Raw genomic sequence first — 20,456 nt, forward strand, 5'->3', positions numbered from 1 at the left:
CTAAGACAAAGAAACGGACAAAGAGACAAAAAAGACAAAGAAACGGTATGCACCGAGTGTCAGTACATCTTGCGGCGGAATTGATAATTTTAGCAGGAGTTATTTTTGGTGAAGTTTTATTACTGGGGGAGTTTCTGCATACCAATCAAAGCATTCACCCCAACGTCAACACTAAGATTAATTTGCTTTAAAAAACTACAGTTCCTTGGTGAAACAAAATAGGCACAGAATTAAATAAATAAATCGAATGAGAAAAGCGCATCCAATTACCTTTGTTCACTCAGGTTGTGTTCATTACTGGCAAAACTTAGGTAGAACTTTTCTGGTGTTCGAACCTCTTCCACAACAACTCTGAAAGTTTTTCCAACGTAAGAGTCAGTTGCAATTATATTCTTCGCAATTAACGTATCTTTATTACTATTTTTTGAGCCAAAGCCTTTTGTAGAAGCAGAGAAAAATTTGTCACCATTTTGAATGTTTAAATCTGAACCGTTGGCAGCTGCAATGGGAGAGGACACAGCTGTCTTTTGCTGAGTTTCTTGTATAGAGAGAGGATGTTGCCTAGATCTTGAAATCATACCATCGACAAGCATGGATTCATGCAAATCTTGATTTCCTGAACGTAAACTCTGGTCCACGCTAAATGAAGAACTTTGTAATTCTATTTCAGCAGGTCTAGGAATAGACAAACTCGACTTCAGATCCATTTCGCTGTTTGTAGAAGGTTCCACCTGCTCATCCCTCTTAGAGCAGTTTTCCAAGGGAGTCACAGAAATGGCGGCGGTTTGCCGCAGGACTTGAAATAAATGGGACCCACAAATCAAGTTATAACTTTCTGTTAGCTTGCAGTGACTTGACTTACATAACGAATCTACTTCAGGCAACATGTTTAAAAAAGACAATGGATCTTTTCCTGACGAAGACAGAATTGAACACACATATCCTTCACACTGAAAGAAACGAACAATCAAGAAATTTTTCTTAACCATATGGAACAGAGTGAGAGGAAGATAGAGAGAGATAGAGAGAAAAACGGAAATACATTAAGGGAGAGAGGACACAAGAGGAATGCTTCGTCTTGAATCTGAATATCTTTTCTTTTTAACATTCCTCCCCCAAAATTTTTTCAAAGCTTCAGAACAATTATAAAAAAGGGGCATTTAGTACTCTGAAGAACGTTTCTTCGTGATGAGTAAATTTTATATTTTGGATATTTCTCACCATATCTGGGACCCTTTTCTCTTTTAGCAAAAATGTAGGCATACTGTACAAACTTACAGCATGTCTCAATCTAGATATTGGATATAACATAGAAAACCCTTCTATTTGTAATGTCTTTAACTCGTCTAGAACTGTCTAATTCAGTTTGCTTGAGGTTGAAGGTATCCACAAATCCTTTTATTTTTACTTATTTATTTTTTTTATATACATTGCATCAACGTATTTTTATATTATTTTGCTTTCTGTAAAAAACTGTTCTGGAATAGGTCCAAAAACATCTAGACTAAAATTCGAATTTTATTTTCTCACCTGAAATTAAATTTTGCACTGTCCTTGCATGTCCATCTTATTTTATTCTGAAAATATGTGCCCCTAATATTTATCTAGATTAGATTTTTTACAGACTAAAACAGAGAATTACAATGATACAACATTTTAAACACATATAATGAACTTTCTGTTGGGGTAAAATTTGTAATCAATATTTTAAATATTGATTACAAATATGATTACAAAATTTGTAATCAATTGAACGCGGAAAATTCAAAATTAAAGATTTACACTGGAATTTTTTATTGTTTATATAAGTGGAATGTGGCATCTTTAATCTATCCATTAAATTCGGAATTGTATGAAGAGCTGGTTTAGCCTGCCAGCCACTCCAGTGGGAAAGGCAGGCAAGTCTAGCAGCCCCAACCCCAGGGGTGCAATTGGGGACCCTCCAGGTACAGTCTTTTTATTTTGTGCTTGATGCCTACATCTCTGCTTAGCCGTAAAATCACCATTCGATAACTGCTCGTGTCAGCCAGAAGATCCCTTGTCTTTGCTGTTCTTTTCTTTTTGGCTTTTTTGGCATGTAGCTTGATTAGCCTAGTTCAACTGGAGTTCACTTTAGCCTACATCATGGGTGATACCTCAAAAAAGAGCTATAGACCTCCTAGTACCAGAGAGATGAGATCAGACTGCTCCATCCAGTTTAGTGGTGCTGAATCTATTAATGAGCAGATTGCTATGCTCACCTCACATATTAACACTCTAAAGAACAAGCAGAAGCTGATTGCAGATTCACTGAATGATCAAACTCTTAAAACTACAATGGCAGAAGTTGTAAGTCGAGCACTGTCTTCTGAGGTTGGCCCTTTGGTTGAGGCCTCTGTTAAAAAACTTACCCCTGGTCATGAACCTGCTGCTTTTGATGCCGACAGTATAGAAATCATCAAACAAGAGGTATACACTAGCCTGAAAATGGATTTTGATGTGCTTGTTGAAAAATCACTCAAACAACATGACCTGAGGATGTCAAAGCTTGAATCATCCCTGAAATTGCTTGACTCAGGTTTGTCACAGCTGCAAAATTCTCTGAAACCAATTCAATCCAATGTTGATCGTCTGAGTGATCAGTTTGACCAAATGAAACTATTTGGTTTAAAAGAAGACCCTTATCCAGAAGCTTCTGAAAGCAAATTCCTTGGATTTTGCAGTACTAGATTTCCTGGTATTCCTGTGACCCAAAATGATATAGTTTCTGCTAGAAGGATTGGTAAACAAGGCTCAGGTTTGAAACCTCGCCCACTTGTTGTGGAATTTTGTAGTCCTAGAATAAAGGATGACAGATTGGCAAATATTGTATTTTAGATTTAGCTTTTTGACCATCGATCTAGAACCAAACAATAAGCAGGCCGTCCCCAAACAAGGTAGGAAGAGTCATCAGGAAGGATTCGAAGAAAATACGAACTTCGTGGGATAGGGAGAAGTGAAGCTTTGAATAGGCTGGGGTGAAGGAGGAGCTTGCGCAGCTGTGTTGGCCCCCGGTGGCTTAGTGCTGCAGCGAGTCATTAGCATTAGCAGTGGTTTAATATTTGTATATTTTGTTTAATGTACATGCCTAAACTATTAGATATTTAAAATTTTATTATTTCTTCAAGCTATATATTTGCCATGCAAACTTAAGAATTAAAATAAAAAATCCTATAAAATGTTTCGGTTCCAGTAACTGATCTGCTTAGCATAATAGCTGTATTCAATGATTAATTTTTCGTTTAATATGCCCTTCTATGGCTTTAAAGGGTGAATCAAGCAACCACTCCTTGTGAAAATAGGCATTTAATAAAGTCTGAAGCGCACTGGTAAAGACACAAAATAATTTACTAGTAATTTAGGAGCGTTTATAAACAAAAATAAGATTTTCTATTCAGCTATAAGGTCGATTGACACCAACATGTAAATAAAAGGACAAAACAGGAAACCCTCAAACTTAGATACATCATTTATACTTAGGCAATGTTCCAATTTTGTCTGAACTGTACTAGAAGGGCGAGTTCGTATGAGGCTGAAGCTACAAAATTTTCGAAAACTTAACGGAGAAAAAATTTATTCTCCTAGTACTTGATTTTTTTGGAATTAATCCCCCCCCCCCCCTGATGATCAAATAGTTACCTTTTCATGGAGCCGTTTTGTACACTTTCGAAGAAGATTTGCATAGTATCTAACATTTGAAAAATGGTCAATAAATATCTTTTTTAAATCTTTATGTGGCAATTCCTGTAGATTGACGTCGATTCCATAGTCTTCGTCATTACTGGGATCGCTTGTTCGATCAGAATCTGCAAAATCGTCGACAACACTACATAAATGATCACACCAGTCATAAATGATTTGCCTAACACGTTTTTGTTTGATCACAAGAGTTCCTTCGTCCTTTTCTAATATGACATCCAAAACCAAAGATTTAATCTGTAAAAAAAAAGCCATCATAAGAAACAAAAATAAAGGAAAGTAGGTGAACCATTATGATTCCAAAATATTTGTATCTAAATATAAAAAGCATTTCTGTCGTGACTACTGACGGTTAAGTCTGACAAAAAAATATATAAAATTTAAAAATCCTTGGAGGATAAACAAATCTTCGACTTTTTGTAGGATTCAGAAGAAAGATTGTCAGAAAAACCACTGTTTAATTAAGGATCAGATAGTTTATGGTGTCTGCATACACACGATGCACGCATATGTGCCCGATAAAGGAATGATGTCATAAACTTAAAAAATAAGTAACACCTCTTTTTGGAAGGACTTGATTACATGATTTTGACAAAAGTTTGTACAGAAAATGTAGTCAGAAACATAAAGACAAGTGGCACTTTTTTGTACAGCTTTTCTTGATACAATACAGCAAGCAAGCAAACATAATGTAGCATAAAAATATGTTGAAATTGAAGCAAAACGTTTCATATATATTTAAATCTTCGATGTGTACCTTCTCAAAGACACAGGTGATAATATAACTCTCGGGATTCTTATCAATATGACAAAGTTGTTCATATTTTGCAGAAATTTTTGATAAAAGTAGGAAGTTATACCTATACTTAATGGGCTATTTCAACTAAAAATTACAACAACCGTTTCTTTGTACCATTCGCCAAGCATAAATTTTTGTTATATTTTTTGTGTATATTTCAAATACATACTAAAAACCAGCAAAAACCAAATTGAAAAAAAATGTCCCTCGATGATATCTCAGTACATTAGTAGAATTAAAAAAAAGGAAAATGAAACAAAGGGATTAGCCTGCTACTGAAAACCGACATCTAAGTGAAAAAGGATGATACTACAGGAGCAGACGTCCTTTACACCAGTCAAGGCATAAGTAACTTTTCGTCTCTAGTTTAAATTCTCTAAAAAACTTAACAAGAACAAAAAACACGAGCTAAGAGCTCATATGGCACTTGTGACGAGGCCGGAAGAGCCAAGAGCTCTTATGGCATGAGCTCTAGCAAAATTCTAAGAATCAGTAGATTGATTTAAAAGGAAAATCAGAGGCTTAATGCCGATCGGGATTTAAAATAAGAGCTCTGAGACACGAGGTACTTCTAAATATCAGAATTCTTTAAGATCCGATCAACCACTCGTAAGTTAAAAATACCTCATTTTTGCTAATTTTTCCTTTCCCTTCAGCCCCCGAGATGATCGAATCGGGGAAAAAGACTTTATCAGGTCAATTTGCGCAGGTCCCTGACACGCCTACCAATTTTCATCGTCCTAGCACGTCCAGAAGCACCAAACTCACGAAAGCACTGCACCCCCCTCCGATCTCTCCCCAAAAGGGCGGGCCCAGTCCGAGAACGTCAATCACGTATCTACGACATTTGCTTATTCTATTCACCAAGTTTAATCCCGATCTCTTCACTCTAAGCGTTTTCCAAGATTTCTGTTTCCCCCGTCCAACCCCCTATGTCCCCGGATTCCACTCGAATTGAAAATTGAGCATCTGAGACATAAATTCTTTCTATATCTATATCAAGTTTCACTAAGATCCGATCACCGTCAGCCACGTATCTTGTACCTGTGCTTATTCTTCTCACCAAGTTTCATCCTGATCTCTCCACTCTAAGCCTTTTCCAAAATTTCCAATTCCCCCACCCCAACTCCCCACAATGACACTGGCTCTAGTCGGAATTTAAAATAAGAGATCTGAGTTACGAGTTCCTTCTAAATATGGAATTTCATTAAGATCCAATCACTCCTTCATAAGTTAAAAATACGTCTTTTTTCTAATTTTTCAGAATTAACCCTCCTCCCAACTCCCCAAAAGAGAGCGGATCCGTTCCAGTTATGTCAATCACGTATCTAGGATTTTTTTTCTTATTTTCTCACCAAATTTCATTCCGATCCCTCCATTCTAAGCACTTTCCGATATTTTAGGTTTCCCCTCCAACTCCCCTAATGTCACCAGATCCAGTCAGGATTTAAAATAAGAGCTCTGAGACACGATATACTTCCAAATATCAAATTTAATTAAGATCTGATCACCCATTCTTAAGTAAAAAACACCTATTTTATTCTAATTTTTCCAAATTAACCGTCCAACCACTCCCCCCCCCCCCCGATGATCGAATCGGGGAAACGAATATTTCTAATTTAATCTGGTCTGATCCCTGATACGCCTGCCAAATTCATCTTTTTAGCTTATCTGGAAGTGCCTAAACTAGCAAAACCCGGATAGACAAACAGACCGACAGAATTTGCGATTGCTATATATCACTTGGTTAATACCAAGTGCCATAAAAAATTGTTTTTGTAACTAAAGTCCTAACACAACATATAAAAACGGCAGATTAATTTAAGCAATCCATTGGTATTACCATTCTTATTATCAATAGCTATTAATGGAACTTTTTGAATAGGAGAAACATACTCTTATTCTAAATCCGAATATATTATTATTATATATTATTCTAAATGCGAAACTGACATCGTTTTTACACAATCCTAATAAGGACTTATGCCTGATTTGCCCCTCTCACTCACTCGGACTATCTGTCTTGGCTTTTTTTACATTTAGCCATGGCTTGATGCCCACAACTACTTATTTTTAATCGTTAAAGACAAGGGTTTTACAATGGGACCGACGGGACATTACAAAGCAAGGCCATTGAAAAGTAACAGTACTATCTAATAGCTGGGAAAGAACAAAGCATAGGGGTGACAAATACAAATGGCCAGTTAGCAAGTCATGCTGGTATAATATAGCACATTGCTAAAATAAAAAACAGCTATGAAATAAAAATAACAATTTAATTATCAAAATCTAGGGGGGAGTGCATCCCCCCTTGGTGTACCCGTATGAGATTTTTAGATTAATATAAATACATGGGATATTTGTAGCATTAGTTGATTTAAGCGTTTAAATATCCATTATAAATAGTAAGATCTGATCATAAACATCAGCTAATACCAGGTTCTGGAATGGGCCTAATTTTTGGTGTTGCCAAAATCTCGTTGTGAATGTACCACAACAAGAAACAGTAAGAAACTTTTTTCCGGGGTAATACCCAAGCCTCATCCAGAGAGAAAAAAGCTGCAAACAAAAATATGAAAGAATGGAATAAAAAGAAGTGCAATATTGGAAGGAAGTTACCAGAGCTCAAGAAAAAATGTTGGACAAGAGAAACAAGAACTATATGAGATCTGAGACAAAGACAAAGGCGTAGGATAATGAGAAGATTGTATTGCTTGATTTCAACTTTTAAATTATCCACAATAAGTGGTAAAACCTAGTGAATAGAATCAGCTAATACCTGGTCTTGGAACGGGCCTAGTTCTGGTATTACTAAAACCTCATTGTGAATGCACCTTATCAAGTATGAGTAAGAAGCTTTTTGTTAATGAAGGCAACAGAAGGATCTAAAAACAAAAGAACACATTGAATTTAACTTATTACGTAACTGACTACTGAGAGCAAAACTTACATTGTTCAGAATCTCTCTAAGTAATTGATCCAATCTCTTTCTTATATGAGCCAGACAATCTAAATGAGTAAATAAAGCTTCTTTCTTATTGATAATGTCTGTTCCCATTGTTTACAAAAGTATGGAGACCAATGTTGAGATAGACTTCTCATAGGCTAGAATAGAATTTAGTCAGATGTAGGAGTTAAATTATATAGAAGAAGAAGTGCCCAATGACTTCAAAATGTTTGTTTCCTACCCAAATATCTAGATATTTATATATTTCTAAGAAGATCAACATTTTCTGAAGAGGAATATTCTTGGATGGATATAAGATGACCAAAACGCATTGTAAATGTTTCTAATAAAGAAATGATCACACTTGCACAAAAGCCTTGTGATTTAAAACCCCTAAGATCCCAACATCAGAAACAGTGCATTTTCAGTATGCTATTAAATAAAAAAAAACAAGTTTTTCAACTGAAAGTAAGGAGCAACACTAAAACTTAAAACAAACAGAACTGTTTTAAAAAGAAGAGTTGAGAGAAAGAATCAAAAAGTTAGCAGTTTATATATATATATATATATATATATATATATATATATATATATATATATATATATATATATATATATATATATATATATATATATAAATAAACCACTAACTTTTTGTCACACTAGAAACATGCTGAAAGAGACAGAAGTTTCAAAAAGGCTTTTTCGTTATGCATTCAGTAAAGCTAGATAAACACCATTAGAGAGGAAAAGCTTTGTTTTAGTGTACTCGTTTTCAGGTACCAATTTAATCAAGAAAACCACAAATCTATCAATGGACGAATATCCCCTGGATTCTCTATCCAATGTTCTTTTCTAGCATGATAATCACTGCTGTCCTGTAAACAGCTTTTTTAAGTCTTAAAATCGTAAGATACAGACTCTTTAGCAATTGCAACATCAGTTACACGCCAGCAAAATAGATAGAATAAATGGTAATAAAAAAACCTAGATGAAATAGTAAAAAGAATTAAATAAAATCAATGGTTGGTTTGCAAAGATTAATCCACTAGTCAGAAATATGTTTGCTGTCAAGATGAATTGAAAGCTGGGGATATACCTAATTGGTATTTTTAAAATCCTACAGGAAAAAAAAAGGTGCAAGAAGGAACTTGAAACACCTTGGACAATATTTTGGACTTTGTAGAGGATTTATTAACCCCTCCAACACTCTTCGTCCCTTCTACTTCCAACTTTTTACAGGAAAAGTAGGCATACTATGCATTATTGCAGTGAATAAAAATGAATGATTGTAAGTTTGTATGATTTTCAGTACAAAGTAGGCCTTTCATCCCTTCAACTGCCAAGTTCTTTGCAGAACTGAATGCTTACTGCACAATATATTTTTCAATTTGAATGATTTCTATTGTCAATATCAATTTAACATGTTTATGCAATGGTTTTTGACCAGTCTGATGTGAAGTTCTAAGTAGGCCTGTGACCCATTGAAGACCTAACACTGTTTCATCACCAGGCTTTTAGCAACAAAGTAGGTATGCTGTGCCTTATTTGAAGCAGAATCATACAAGAATTGTTACTTGTATGATTGGAGGTGCAAAATAGGCTATTGGCTCCTTCAAGACCATTTCTTATTATAAGTTTAAAAGTTGTGTTCTTTTCATTTGTGTTTTCTTTTTTTTTTTTTATTCTAAAATTGAATTCAGCCCCTCTAGGCCTTGTGACAGTTAATTTTTGAAATAAACATCTTATCACTGACTTCTCATAAGAAAGATAGATAGTTGTTTTTCTGATTGGCATATTTATGTTCTTTGTTTTCAATTTGTATGATTTATGGCGCACATTAGGCCCTCCACTTCTTCATCACTCCTTGAAACGTCAGATTCGTTGCACAACTGAATTTAAGCTGCACCTTGTTTGAACTGGAATCAACTAGAACAAGACTTTAACTTTGAACTCAAATAAAAAAAAAAAAAAAAAAACAGGAAGCTAACCATGTATTTAGAGAGTGTCTGACAATGAAATTTTCCCTATAGACATTGGATCCTGAAAGTGATCCTGTAAGTAATATAAAATTTGAAGAGAGTTGGTCCAAGAATCATACCCTGAGAACCCTCACTTAAAAGTGCTGTTGAGGAGGAAAATGAATAACGCCACCTAAACTACTTACATTTCAGATGTAAAGGGGGAGTTGTAAATCATCCTAAAACACAAAAGCAGACATACTTGTAAAAAAGGCACCATTTAAAATTAGCTTAAGCAAACACATGTACACAAAGAGGCCTGCATCTATGGACCATTTGTATATGCTTCAACTTGACTTGCCTCCCTGCCCCCCAAAGTTTACCTTCAGATAATTGGTTTTGATAAGTCCCTATTATTTTCTTCCCCAACCCCTGAGCATTGGATATACCTGTATTATGTCTGTTATCCAGGTCAAAGCAGGACCTGTGGTAAGCCTATCCATAAATGAAATGACATATGTAAATTATTTGAATATTGACACAACTTAATGAATAGAAATAAAAAATCAATCAGACCCTACCATGTTTTTTTTCTAGTTTTGGAGTATCAATAGATAGTGTTTGCCCACTTTCTTCTTTTAGAACAAGTAGATAATTTTTATTTTGTAATCCACATATTTCCTTTCTTGTTAAACTGCAGCCACTGTCTCTGTTGGAATGGACAGGTGCATTCTTTTCCCATTCAAATTTTATGCTTTCCTTTATTTCTTTTCACAGTGGACAAAGGTCAGTATTACCAATTTTAGAAAGATACTCCTCATTATGGTTAGCAGAAATATAATGATTTAAAGTTAAATAAGTTGTATTGAGGCAAGTAAGGAAACTGCTATTTTTTTTAATGAAACAATTATAATGTTGAAATTGTTGATACTTCTCCCAAACAGGCACGTTTGTTATAAAACTTTAACTCTGTTCTTCCAAATTATATTGATACCACCATATACAGCTATTTTTGCGGTAAAAAACATTTCAATTTCTCATCTGGAAAAGGAAAATAAGAGAAAAACATTTTGTAAGCAGATAATTTATTAGATAGGAAGGGCAGAAAAACAATATTTCAGAACATTTAACCTGCTAAAAGGAGCCCAGCGCACTAGAGCACATGGCTTTATTATGAGATAATTGCATAAGTATATAAAGGACCTCCTAATATTTTTCAATGGCACACTGAACAACAAGAAATAGGAGGGAGGTTGCATGTTAGCAGAACATTTCAACATTGGGCAGCAGATAAAAGATACAAGTTTGCCAAAGTACACAGGATATTTTGTGCAACTATCTGTTCTGCATACTTGAAAAGCACTCTCTTTTTCATAATTAAGAAAGAGTATTTAAAAAACAAAAACAAAAAAATAACTGGCTAGTTTAAAAAGATTGTTGCTTTCAAAGATTCTGGGACTCTAAATTAAATCTAACAGATGAAAAGTTAAGGAGTTATGCTTTTACAGTATAACCCTGTTTCTTTTTTTTCTTTTAGTGTTATATGATGTTGGGTAAACAAGTGCATTTTTATGCACTAGGTCATTCAGTGTGTCCCTTGGAAGTGCAATTGGTGATGAGGAGAGAGATGGATAGAGCATCTTGAGAATATACTAAACCAAGATAGAGTTGCAAAAAAAAAAGATACAGAGGAATATGAAAAGTTTGAGGTACCTTGGATGTGAAGGAAGATTTGTTTTGTGATGAAGAATTAGTGACAGTAATAAAAGGATTGAAAATAATAAGGCCCTAGGTGCTGATAATGCAGTAAATGAGTTTCCTAAATATGGTGGCAGTGAGATTAATAATTAATAATTTTAATGGACTTTTTCTCAAGGGGCATAGGAAAGGCAATGGGAGAACATGGAATCAAATGGGAAGGAAAAACTTTTCTGGGCTTAGATTATACTGATGATTTAGGCATCCTAGATGTAAGTGTGAGCAAATAATTCCTAGATGAAAGGATTAAACAGAAAACAGGTTTTCCATGGTTGGAATGGGAGGATGTGATAAAGAAAGAGTTAAGGGAAATTGAAACTTCCTGAGAGAGTGTAAAGAGGGAGGCTTTGGATAGATTAGGAGAGAGGAGGAGCATGCATAGCTGTGTTGGCCTCAAGTAGCTTGGTGCTGTGATGAGTTTTTAATAGTAGCAGTATTGTTTTTTAAGCATATAGGAAAAATTTGCAATAACAGAGGGGGGGGGGTCCATATTAAAATGACTTCGTTTTGCATATCTTTTTCCAACTCTTTACAAATGTAATACAGTTAAATTAATTAGGCCATTGAGAACGAGGAACAAGGGCCATTTTGCAAAGAAAATAGTGGAATATTATAGTGAAAATAAACCATTCCAGGTTCACACTTAATTTGTATTAAATTTAAAGTAAAAATGAATTAAATTACAAATTTGACCAAGAACACAGTCTTTGAAACAGGCAATTGCAAATCTGTTGACAAAGAAACAGGAATTTATATTGGAGGTACATAGGAAAAGCCAATATTGGACAGCCATAATATTTTAAGCCGAAAAAAAAATCTAGTAGACAAAATATAGATCAAAGCAAAACCAACCCAGAAAATCTGTTTGATGAAAGTTTTTTGTTTACCACAAATTAATAACTTTGTTATTAGCCTATAGTTCTCCCTTCAAAAGAGGGCATAGACATGAATCTTACTATTCTTGGAGAGAGTCTTTAGAGATAAGTCTATCTCCTAGCTAGTTGAGAAACCCAATTGCATTCAAGTTAAGGCTATTTCTATCCTCTATGTAATCTTAACCTCTATTTGTGCTTTAATCAAAACTAGAATTTGTAAGGATAAATGTTTAGTGGTTGGCCTCTTCTGAAAAAAACATACAAATAAAAGTAATATCATTAGATTCCTTATTCCATACCACTTCCAGATATCATAGTTGCTTTTCAGATTGAGTTGACCTTCGCCTCAGCAAGAAAGATGCAATAGCGAATAGGACTTCAGTCTAAGTATTTTTAAATGAATTTAAATAGTGAATAACAACAGAAGGGAACTTGATGTGTGATTAATAAAAACATATCCTAAGATAGGAATTTTGCTGTTTGTATTAATGACTTAAGAATAAAGTGAACATACTACTCAATGCCTTTTTTTGCTCTTTACAGTAATTGTTTAGTTTCATCATTGTAAAAAATTGTAAAAGTGCATTCATTTTTGGTTGACCCTCCAACATCATGGGGCAAACTAAAAATGTGTGAAGTGGGCAGGGTTTTAAAGCCAAGGGAAAAGTTAAAGTTGTACAATATGAATGAAATTATATTTTAAATACTAATTCTAGTTATCACTGGTAATTTCTGTATAGTAGGAAGTCTAAAGAAAATTAAAAAACCTACATATCCATTAATATGAATATCCAAAATTGTTCACTTTCACTTTTGAGTTTAAACTAGTCAGATGTTTGAGAAAAACAAACATCCAATTTTGCTTATAATAACATTACATGTAGAGCATAGCAAATTAGTCTATGATCCCCATGGGCAGCAGGGTGAGGTCTGTATTCTGATTAGCTGAATTGCTAGTTGATGATTGATTTACTTTTTGCTGATTGGTTATGCCTTATTTGTTATCTTCATGATGTTTTATCATTGCAACCCCATTTTCACCGGAAATTGTGGGTAGTCAAGGGAAGAATCTGTGATGTTAAAAGTTTGAAGGCAGGATATATATTTTTTTTTTTTTTTGAATTACTGCATATAGCTGGATTCTGATGATTGCATTTTGTTTTATGTCATTATTCATTCATATTGTCTGACCCCAACGTTTCCCTCAGCTCCAAAAGCTCACCCACTTTATGTATTTTTAGTCTTGCTGGAGGGGGACTTTAGAAAGCTAAAAATGGATACACTTCTCTAATAATGACAAAGAAACAATATGAAAGCATCAGAATCTTGCTCTATGTAGTAATATGTATTTTAAACAGCTTGTGATGAAACTAAAAAATTACTCTCTTGCCAAATATAATAATTACTTTTGTCACAAATAGATTTTACACTCATCCCTGTATAGGCTACACAAATTCAGGGCATAGGCCTAGGCTATATTTTCACATTAGGGCAGGGGTAAAGTTTATTTCTGATGGAAATGAGAGGTAAAATTAAACTTTACCCTATCCTGCTAATATGCAAATATATACCCTGAATTAGTATATATAGGGTAGGGTAAAATTTATTTGAGTAAAATTCTAGTTAATTGACTTCTTGCTATCTCAGAAAGGGTTTAGGTTAGGAAAATGAAACTTCCAGGGATAAATCTACAGACTAAAATACGCTCGGGAAGGTGTTTTGAAGCAACTACCTCCACTCCTTCTCCCTCCAGAGGGCCCTGACCTTTAAAAATATATGTGTTATAAAAGTGAAACCTTGCAAAATAGATCTTCTGCTTAATTGAAGTACAACAAAATTGTTTTCAGGTTCATAACTTTGCTTAATTCCATTTTATAAGGTTTTAGAGATATGCAAACCCATTTCCTAAATTCTGAAAAAAACAAGAGCTAAGAGTGCATATGGCACTTGTGACAAGGCAAGAAGAGCTAAGAGCCAAGAGATCATATGGTATGAACTCTAACAAAATTCTATGAATCAATAGATTGATTTAAAAAGGAAAATAAGAGGCTTAATACCGGTCAGGATTTAAAATAAGAGCTATGAGTCACAATGTCCTTCTAAATATCAAAAGTCATTAAGAATTGATCACCCACTTGTAAGTTATAAATATCTATTTTTTTCTACTTTTTCCCCTCCCTTTAGCCCCCAGATGGTCAAATCTGGAAAACGACTTTATCAAGTCAATTTCTGCAGCTCCCCGACATGCCTACCAATTTTCATTGTCCTAGCACGTCCAGAAGCACCAAACTCGCCAAATCACTGAGCCCCTCCCCCCAACTCCTCCAGAGAGAGCAAATCCAGTATGATTCTGTCAATCATGTATCAAGGACATTTGTTTCATCCCAATTCCTCCACTCCAAGTGTTTTTTCCAAGATTTCCCCCTCCAACTCCCCCAAATGTCAAAAGATCTGGTAGGGATTTGAGATAAGAGCTCTGAGACATGAATTCCTTCTAAAAATCAAATTTCATTAAGATTTGTAAACCAAATTTCATACCATCTATTTGTAAGATGAAATACCCCAATTTTCATGTTTTCCAAGAATTCTGGTTTCACCGTCCAACTCCCCCCAATGTCAAAGGATCTGGTCAGAATTTAAAATTAGAACTTTAAAGCACAAGATCCTTCTAAATATCAAATTTCATTAAGATCTGGACACCCTTTCATAGGTTACAAATACCTCAATTTTCAAAATTATCCCCCCCCCCCAATTCCACCAAAGAGAGCATATCCAGTCTGGTTATGTTAGTCATGTATCTTAGACAGGTTTCTATTCTTCCCATCCAGTTTCATCCTGATCTTGCCACTTTGAGTATTTTCTAAGACTTCTGGTCCCCCCAACTGCCCCCCCCCCCCCCAATTATGCTTGATCCAGTTGAGATTTAAAATAAGAGATCTGAGTTATGGGGTCCTTCTAAATATGAAGTTTCATGAAGATCTGATCACTCCTTTTTAAGTTAAAATATGTAATTTTTTCTTTTTTTAGAAATAACCCCCCCCCCCCCAATAGAGTGGATCCATTCCAATTGGTTTCCCACCAAGTTTCATCCCAATCTCTCCAATCTAAGCATTTTACATGACTAGGTTCCCCCACCCCAAACTTCCCCCAATGTCACCAGAGCCAGTCAGGATTTAAAATAAGAGCTTTGAGACACAATATCCTTCTAAATATCAAATTTCATTGAGATCTGATCACCCATTCGTAAGTTAAAAATACCTCATTTTTTCTAATTTTTTCAGAATTAACCCCTCCCACAAGTACCCCAAAGAGAGCAGATCCGTTCTAGTTATGTCAATCATGTATCTAGGACTTGTGCTTATTTTTCCCACCAAGTTTCATTACAATCCCTCTACTCTAAGTGTTTTCTAAGTTTTAGGTTTCCCCCTCCCAAATCCCCCCCAATATCACCAGATCTGGTCAGGATTTAAAATAAGAGCTCTAAGACACAATATCCTTCTAAATATCAAATTTCAAATTGAGATCTGATCACCCGTTTGTAAGTTAAAAATACCTCAATTTTTCTAATTTTTCAGAATTACCCCCCCCCCCCCAACTACCCCAAAGAGAGCAGATCCATTCTAATTATGTCAATCATGTATCTGGGACTTGTGCTTATTTTTCCCATTAAGTTTCATCCCAATCCCTCCACTCTAAGTGTTTTCCAAGATTTTAGGTTTCCCCCCTCCAACTCCCTTCAATGTCATCAGATCCAATCGGGATTTAAAATAAGAGCTCTGAGAAACAATATCATTCCAAACATCAAATTTCATTAAGATCCCATCACCCACTCATAAGTTAAAAATACTTTGTTTTTTCTACTTTTTCCAAATTAACCCCCCCCCCCCCCAGATGGTCAAATCAGGAAAACAACCATTTCTAATTTGATCTGGTCTGGTCCCTCGTATGCTTGCCAAGTTTCATCATCCTAGCTTACCTGGAAGTGCCTAAAGTAGCAGAACCAGGACTGACAGACAGACCAACAGAATTTGTGATTGCTATATGTCACTTGGTTAATACCAAGTGCCATAAAAACATTGACATGGCTCAAAATTCTACTCAAAAAACAGGAAGTGCATGTTCAGAACTAAAGGCAGAGAAAAAGCAACTGGTAACTGACAATTAAGGTAAAATTTTGTTTTGCCAAAATTTTAATAGGTATAGACCTTCCATTTAGGCAAATTTCAGGGCCCTCTAGAGGGAGGAGTGGAGGTGGGTACTTTAAAATACCTTCCTGAGACATACTTTAACCTCTTGACCCATCCCTGAAATTTTAATTTTCCTAACCTGAGCCCTTTTCAAGATAGCAAGAAGTCAATTAACTAGAATTTTACCTTCATTTGTGGCAAAAGTAATTATTATATTTGGAAAGAGCATAAAAAAGCATTGAGTGGTATGTTAACTTTATTTGTATGTCAATAATATGAATAGCAATATATTTACAGTAATTTCATTATTACTGTAATGAAATTACTATATATATAGGCCTAGGCTTCTTTACACACAGGATTTTCATAAGGACCTATTCTACTACAACTGGGGCTTTGAAGGAGAGGTGAATTGTCAGGAAAGTGACCATGATATTTCGAAATAGGATAAGTAAGGAGCGTAATGGTACCACTTTTATTTGTTTTGGCCACATTTTATCTTTAAAGCTTTACTGTTAAAAGAAAAAGTTAGTCAAAGCTAACAGGCTAAAAAATCAATGCCCTTTTGGTCCAGCAAAGATAGGCAAAAGGGACAACATTTACCAGGACTTTTTCTGTTCAAAGTTGACACATCTGTTCTTAGAATTGTTAAGCTATGCCTTGAGGGACCTCCAGTCTGACAAATAGCCTAGCCAAGGTCTAAATCAGGATACACCTATTACTGTCAATTTCCTAGTTTACGAGTTAACATTGCGTCTACCATTAATCTTAAAAGATATAGACTAGCTTTTAATGTGTTTTGACAGGCTTGCTCTGTTGAATCTTAGGCCCAGGCCAAAATGCGGCAAAAGTCTAGCGCACAAAATGCTTGTGTTTCTTGTTGAATTGTGGCCGGGCGCTGTGTTCAAAATGCTCTCAACAAATTTTTTTTAATTTTTAACGACTTTATTAACTTTAAAAAGAAAGTTTTCTGAAAATGGTTCATCAAAGAAAAGTAAAGTGCCATATCAAACTAAGAGTCATTATAAATAAATTCCTATGGTAATTCCATTTAAAAACGACCCCAATTAGTGTTAAAACATAAATTAAACCCAAGGGAAGAGAAATTAAAATAACTGATTACATCAAAAATAATGATAACAGATGGCTGATATGGAGGAATAAAAAATCTTAAACGAATAAAAATTAAATTGAATATTCAGATCAATCTTGAAACAAACAAATTTTACTACAAACAGGAGTTTGGGCATTGCCCCCTCCCCCCATCCCAATGGGATTTATTTATTCCTCTTTCACGGTTATGGGATAATCGCATAACCGTGAAAGTTGTAAGGCCTTTTGGGTCATCTAAATATTTTAAAAAATCTTATGTATTTTTAACAGTGATTCCTTTCATTCAAAAAGGAATCACAATTTTTAATCAAGATGACTGGAAAAAAATGAGGAAAGTAATTCTGCTATTTAATATGTAATGATATTAATTCCTAAAATCTTAATACTTCAAGATACAGCACTGTATCTTGAAAATAGAGCACTGTATTTTTTATTTTGCAGTGTTTTGAACATAAAAAAACTGTTTGTAATATATTCCGTTTCACATTCATTAAATGCCCAAGGCGCAGGCCCTTCAGGAAACAGAGAGATTTGTCAGGTATTTTCTAAGAGGAGTTGCCTGTGAATAATTTTGGGTATCCATTTGAATGATTGTATGTCAAGCAATAAGCTCCGTCCCAAATGTGGCTCCTTCCCATCTTCTAGGGCTATCATGAAAGAAAGAGTGAGATGGCCAGGATACGTTTTAGGGGTGAAGGACAAAATACTGCAAAATATTTTTGTTTTTGGCAATTTATCCTGGCCAAATGAAAAGCATTTCATCCTAAATGAGGTGGCAAGACGCCACGAGGAAAGATACAAAGGAAACTGGAACTTCATGGGAGAGGTAAAGAGTGAAATTTTGAAAATACTGCGATAGGAGAGGAGCGTACGTATTTTTGTAGACTTCAGGTCATTTGGTGATGTAAAGTGAGTTGTTAGTAGTAGTATTAATATATTCGGGCTTTTCCTAATCCAAAACATTTAGCTTAACTTTGGTAGGCGTTCTAGCCCATAGTGAAACTTTTAATTCTGAAACTTTGAAATGAACAAATATATATTAGCATGGCTTTAAATAGCTTGTACATCGCTTTTTATGGTTGGTTGTTTATTTTTTCTTATTGAAAACTAAATGAATACCGGATGCTTGAACCAATCCATTTAAAGTTTGGTAAAATATTTCAATGTTTGTGGTTTTTGCCCTCTTTTCTATAATTGGAAACCCAAAAATTCTGCGTTATTGAATTTGAGTATGCTGGTTAAGACCATCTATACCCGAATCCAAATGTAGTTTCTAGTCATTTGAAGGATGGTCTAGCACGAGAACAAAATACTTCAGTGCAGTATGTTAATTTTGATGCTACTCACCTTGGTGTAAAATCTTGGAGTTTCTTACTGATCCGCCCTGATTGGTAATTTCTTGTTTTTTGCAACACGAGTTTCCTTATGCAAGCTTTCATACACTTCTCAATATGATTCTTCCGAAAGAATTTGCTATGAAATATAATTGATTGTTCCTAGTTATGTTATTCCAAATTTCAGTAATTCGAAATTGGCATTATTCTTAATAATTCTATTGACGTGACTATTTAAATTTCTCGTTTATTTATTGATTTACTTACAACCTAGGCTACGAATTTCAGTTCTTTTTTATTTTCAAATAAACGTATATTATTTTGTTTAGCTTAAATGTAGACATATATATTAGCGGATATAACTGAATCGTAATTTCACTAATAAGGCTACCAAAAATTTTTGTTGTCACTTAGGCCAAACTCTTTCTGTTCCATTTCTTCATCTTCTTCTTCTACAGCTTGGTTACCGGTATCCCCTGAGTCTATCTTGCTGTTTTTTCTTCTTCTTCTTCGCAAAGTCAGCGCCTAGGCCCACTCTGGAAAGTGTCTTTTGGCCTCTAGATCACTAGACAAAAATATTAATTTTTTCTTTTTTTTTGTCTTTTAGTTATTCCACGCATTTTTTTTACTATTAATACAGGAGCGTAAAATTATATACTTATACTAAACAAAATATTCATACTATAAATGCAATAAAACAGAACTGAAAGCGGGATTAGGTTGCTCCCTGTCTGTCTAAAATCTACTTCAAGGGCACAGATGGTAGCAAATCAGGTTGCAGGTGAGAAACAGGTAAAACTATCCTGAAACCATCAGGTAGCCACAACGAATAAACAAAAAAGAAATAATATTTCCAAAAACAGGATTAGAAAGAAATCTAAAAATTCGATTTGACATATGTTCTAAGAATTTTAAATTGCTACGTCAATGCCACTAAGAAAATTTACTGCATCACTGAATGTTTGTTTTTGAGCTTTTTCAGTGAATCAAGTTTTGTTGTAAATGTTTGTTTTGTCGAATGGAAAATTATTTCTACAATTGTATTTCCTCACATGAGAAATATTTTTTTGAGGATTTAGTTTTCAATTTGGTATTGTACGTAAATATTTTGGAGACTGCACAATTCTTAAGTGCTTTTAAATTTTAGTCCCGTCTTAGTTTGAAACCGTTGGATAATTTGCCATACCCACGCGTTGCACTCATGGCCGGAGGCACCGAATCAGGAGATCGGTACCTATGGAACGGAGACCATTGGTCAGTATGCGAAAAAGTTTAAGTTTTAAGTTAGTTTGAAACTACTGCTGGCCTACTTGCCTGCTTAACCAGAGCCTTCCACTTGAAAAACAGAATATTCCCTAGAAAAAAAGAAAGAGCTTCGGATCACTGGCTGACAGTAAATTGGTTGTATCTGCACTTTTTCAAATTTCGAGAAGAACACAATTGAAAAAAAAATCCAATTTTTTGACGCTAAATGTATAGTAGATGAAGAAACGATTTACACGTCAGTTTTAAAGCCGCTAGTCTGGGAGACCTGTTGGTAGAATTTTCGCGCTGTTGGGTAAAATGTACTCGGGGGAAATGCCAAACGAAAAACGGATACGACTTTTTTGCCCATCCTTTCTGCTGCTAAGGCAGTTTTGACAAAATTGCAAAACAGCACTTGGGTTCTTTTTCTGCTATGATTCGAAAATTTGTCAACAAGTTTTTCTCGGGAATGGCCAAGGTTTTCTTAGAGCTCAAACAGGGAATTTTATATTTATTTGCG

At 34.8% G+C, this 20,456-nt stretch overlaps 1 protein-coding gene across 6 annotated transcripts in view; it reads right to left on the reverse strand.

Annotated features, from left to right (window-relative positions):
• LOC136040660 (uncharacterized) overlaps positions 1–18,702 on the reverse strand; it is a 37,586-nt gene extending 18,884 nt beyond the window's left edge. The window contains exons 1-5 of one of the 6 annotated variants that reach the window (XM_065724944.1): positions 17,040–18,689; positions 16,848–16,960; positions 7,467–7,621; positions 3,658–3,954; positions 271–950 (exon numbers count right to left, since the gene is read on the reverse strand). In XM_065724944.1, the coding sequence (XP_065581016.1) occupies positions 271–950; positions 3,658–3,954; positions 7,467–7,574 (1,085 nt within the window). In that variant the 5' untranslated portion in view covers positions 7,575–7,621; positions 16,848–16,960; positions 17,040–18,689. Of the gene's footprint in view, positions 1–270; positions 951–3,657; positions 3,955–7,466; positions 7,622–9,630; positions 9,684–16,844; positions 16,961–17,004 lie in introns of those variants that run through there. The other 5 variants (XM_065724948.1, XM_065724945.1, XM_065724947.1 and 2 more) reach the window with 5 other exon arrangements.
• Between the last annotated feature and the right edge of the window lie 1,754 nt (positions 18,703–20,456).

This window comes from Artemia franciscana, chromosome 21 (assembly GCF_032884065.1).
Source record: "Artemia franciscana chromosome 21, ASM3288406v1, whole genome shotgun sequence".
Classification (NCBI taxonomy): domain Eukaryota; kingdom Metazoa; phylum Arthropoda; class Branchiopoda; order Anostraca; family Artemiidae; genus Artemia; species Artemia franciscana.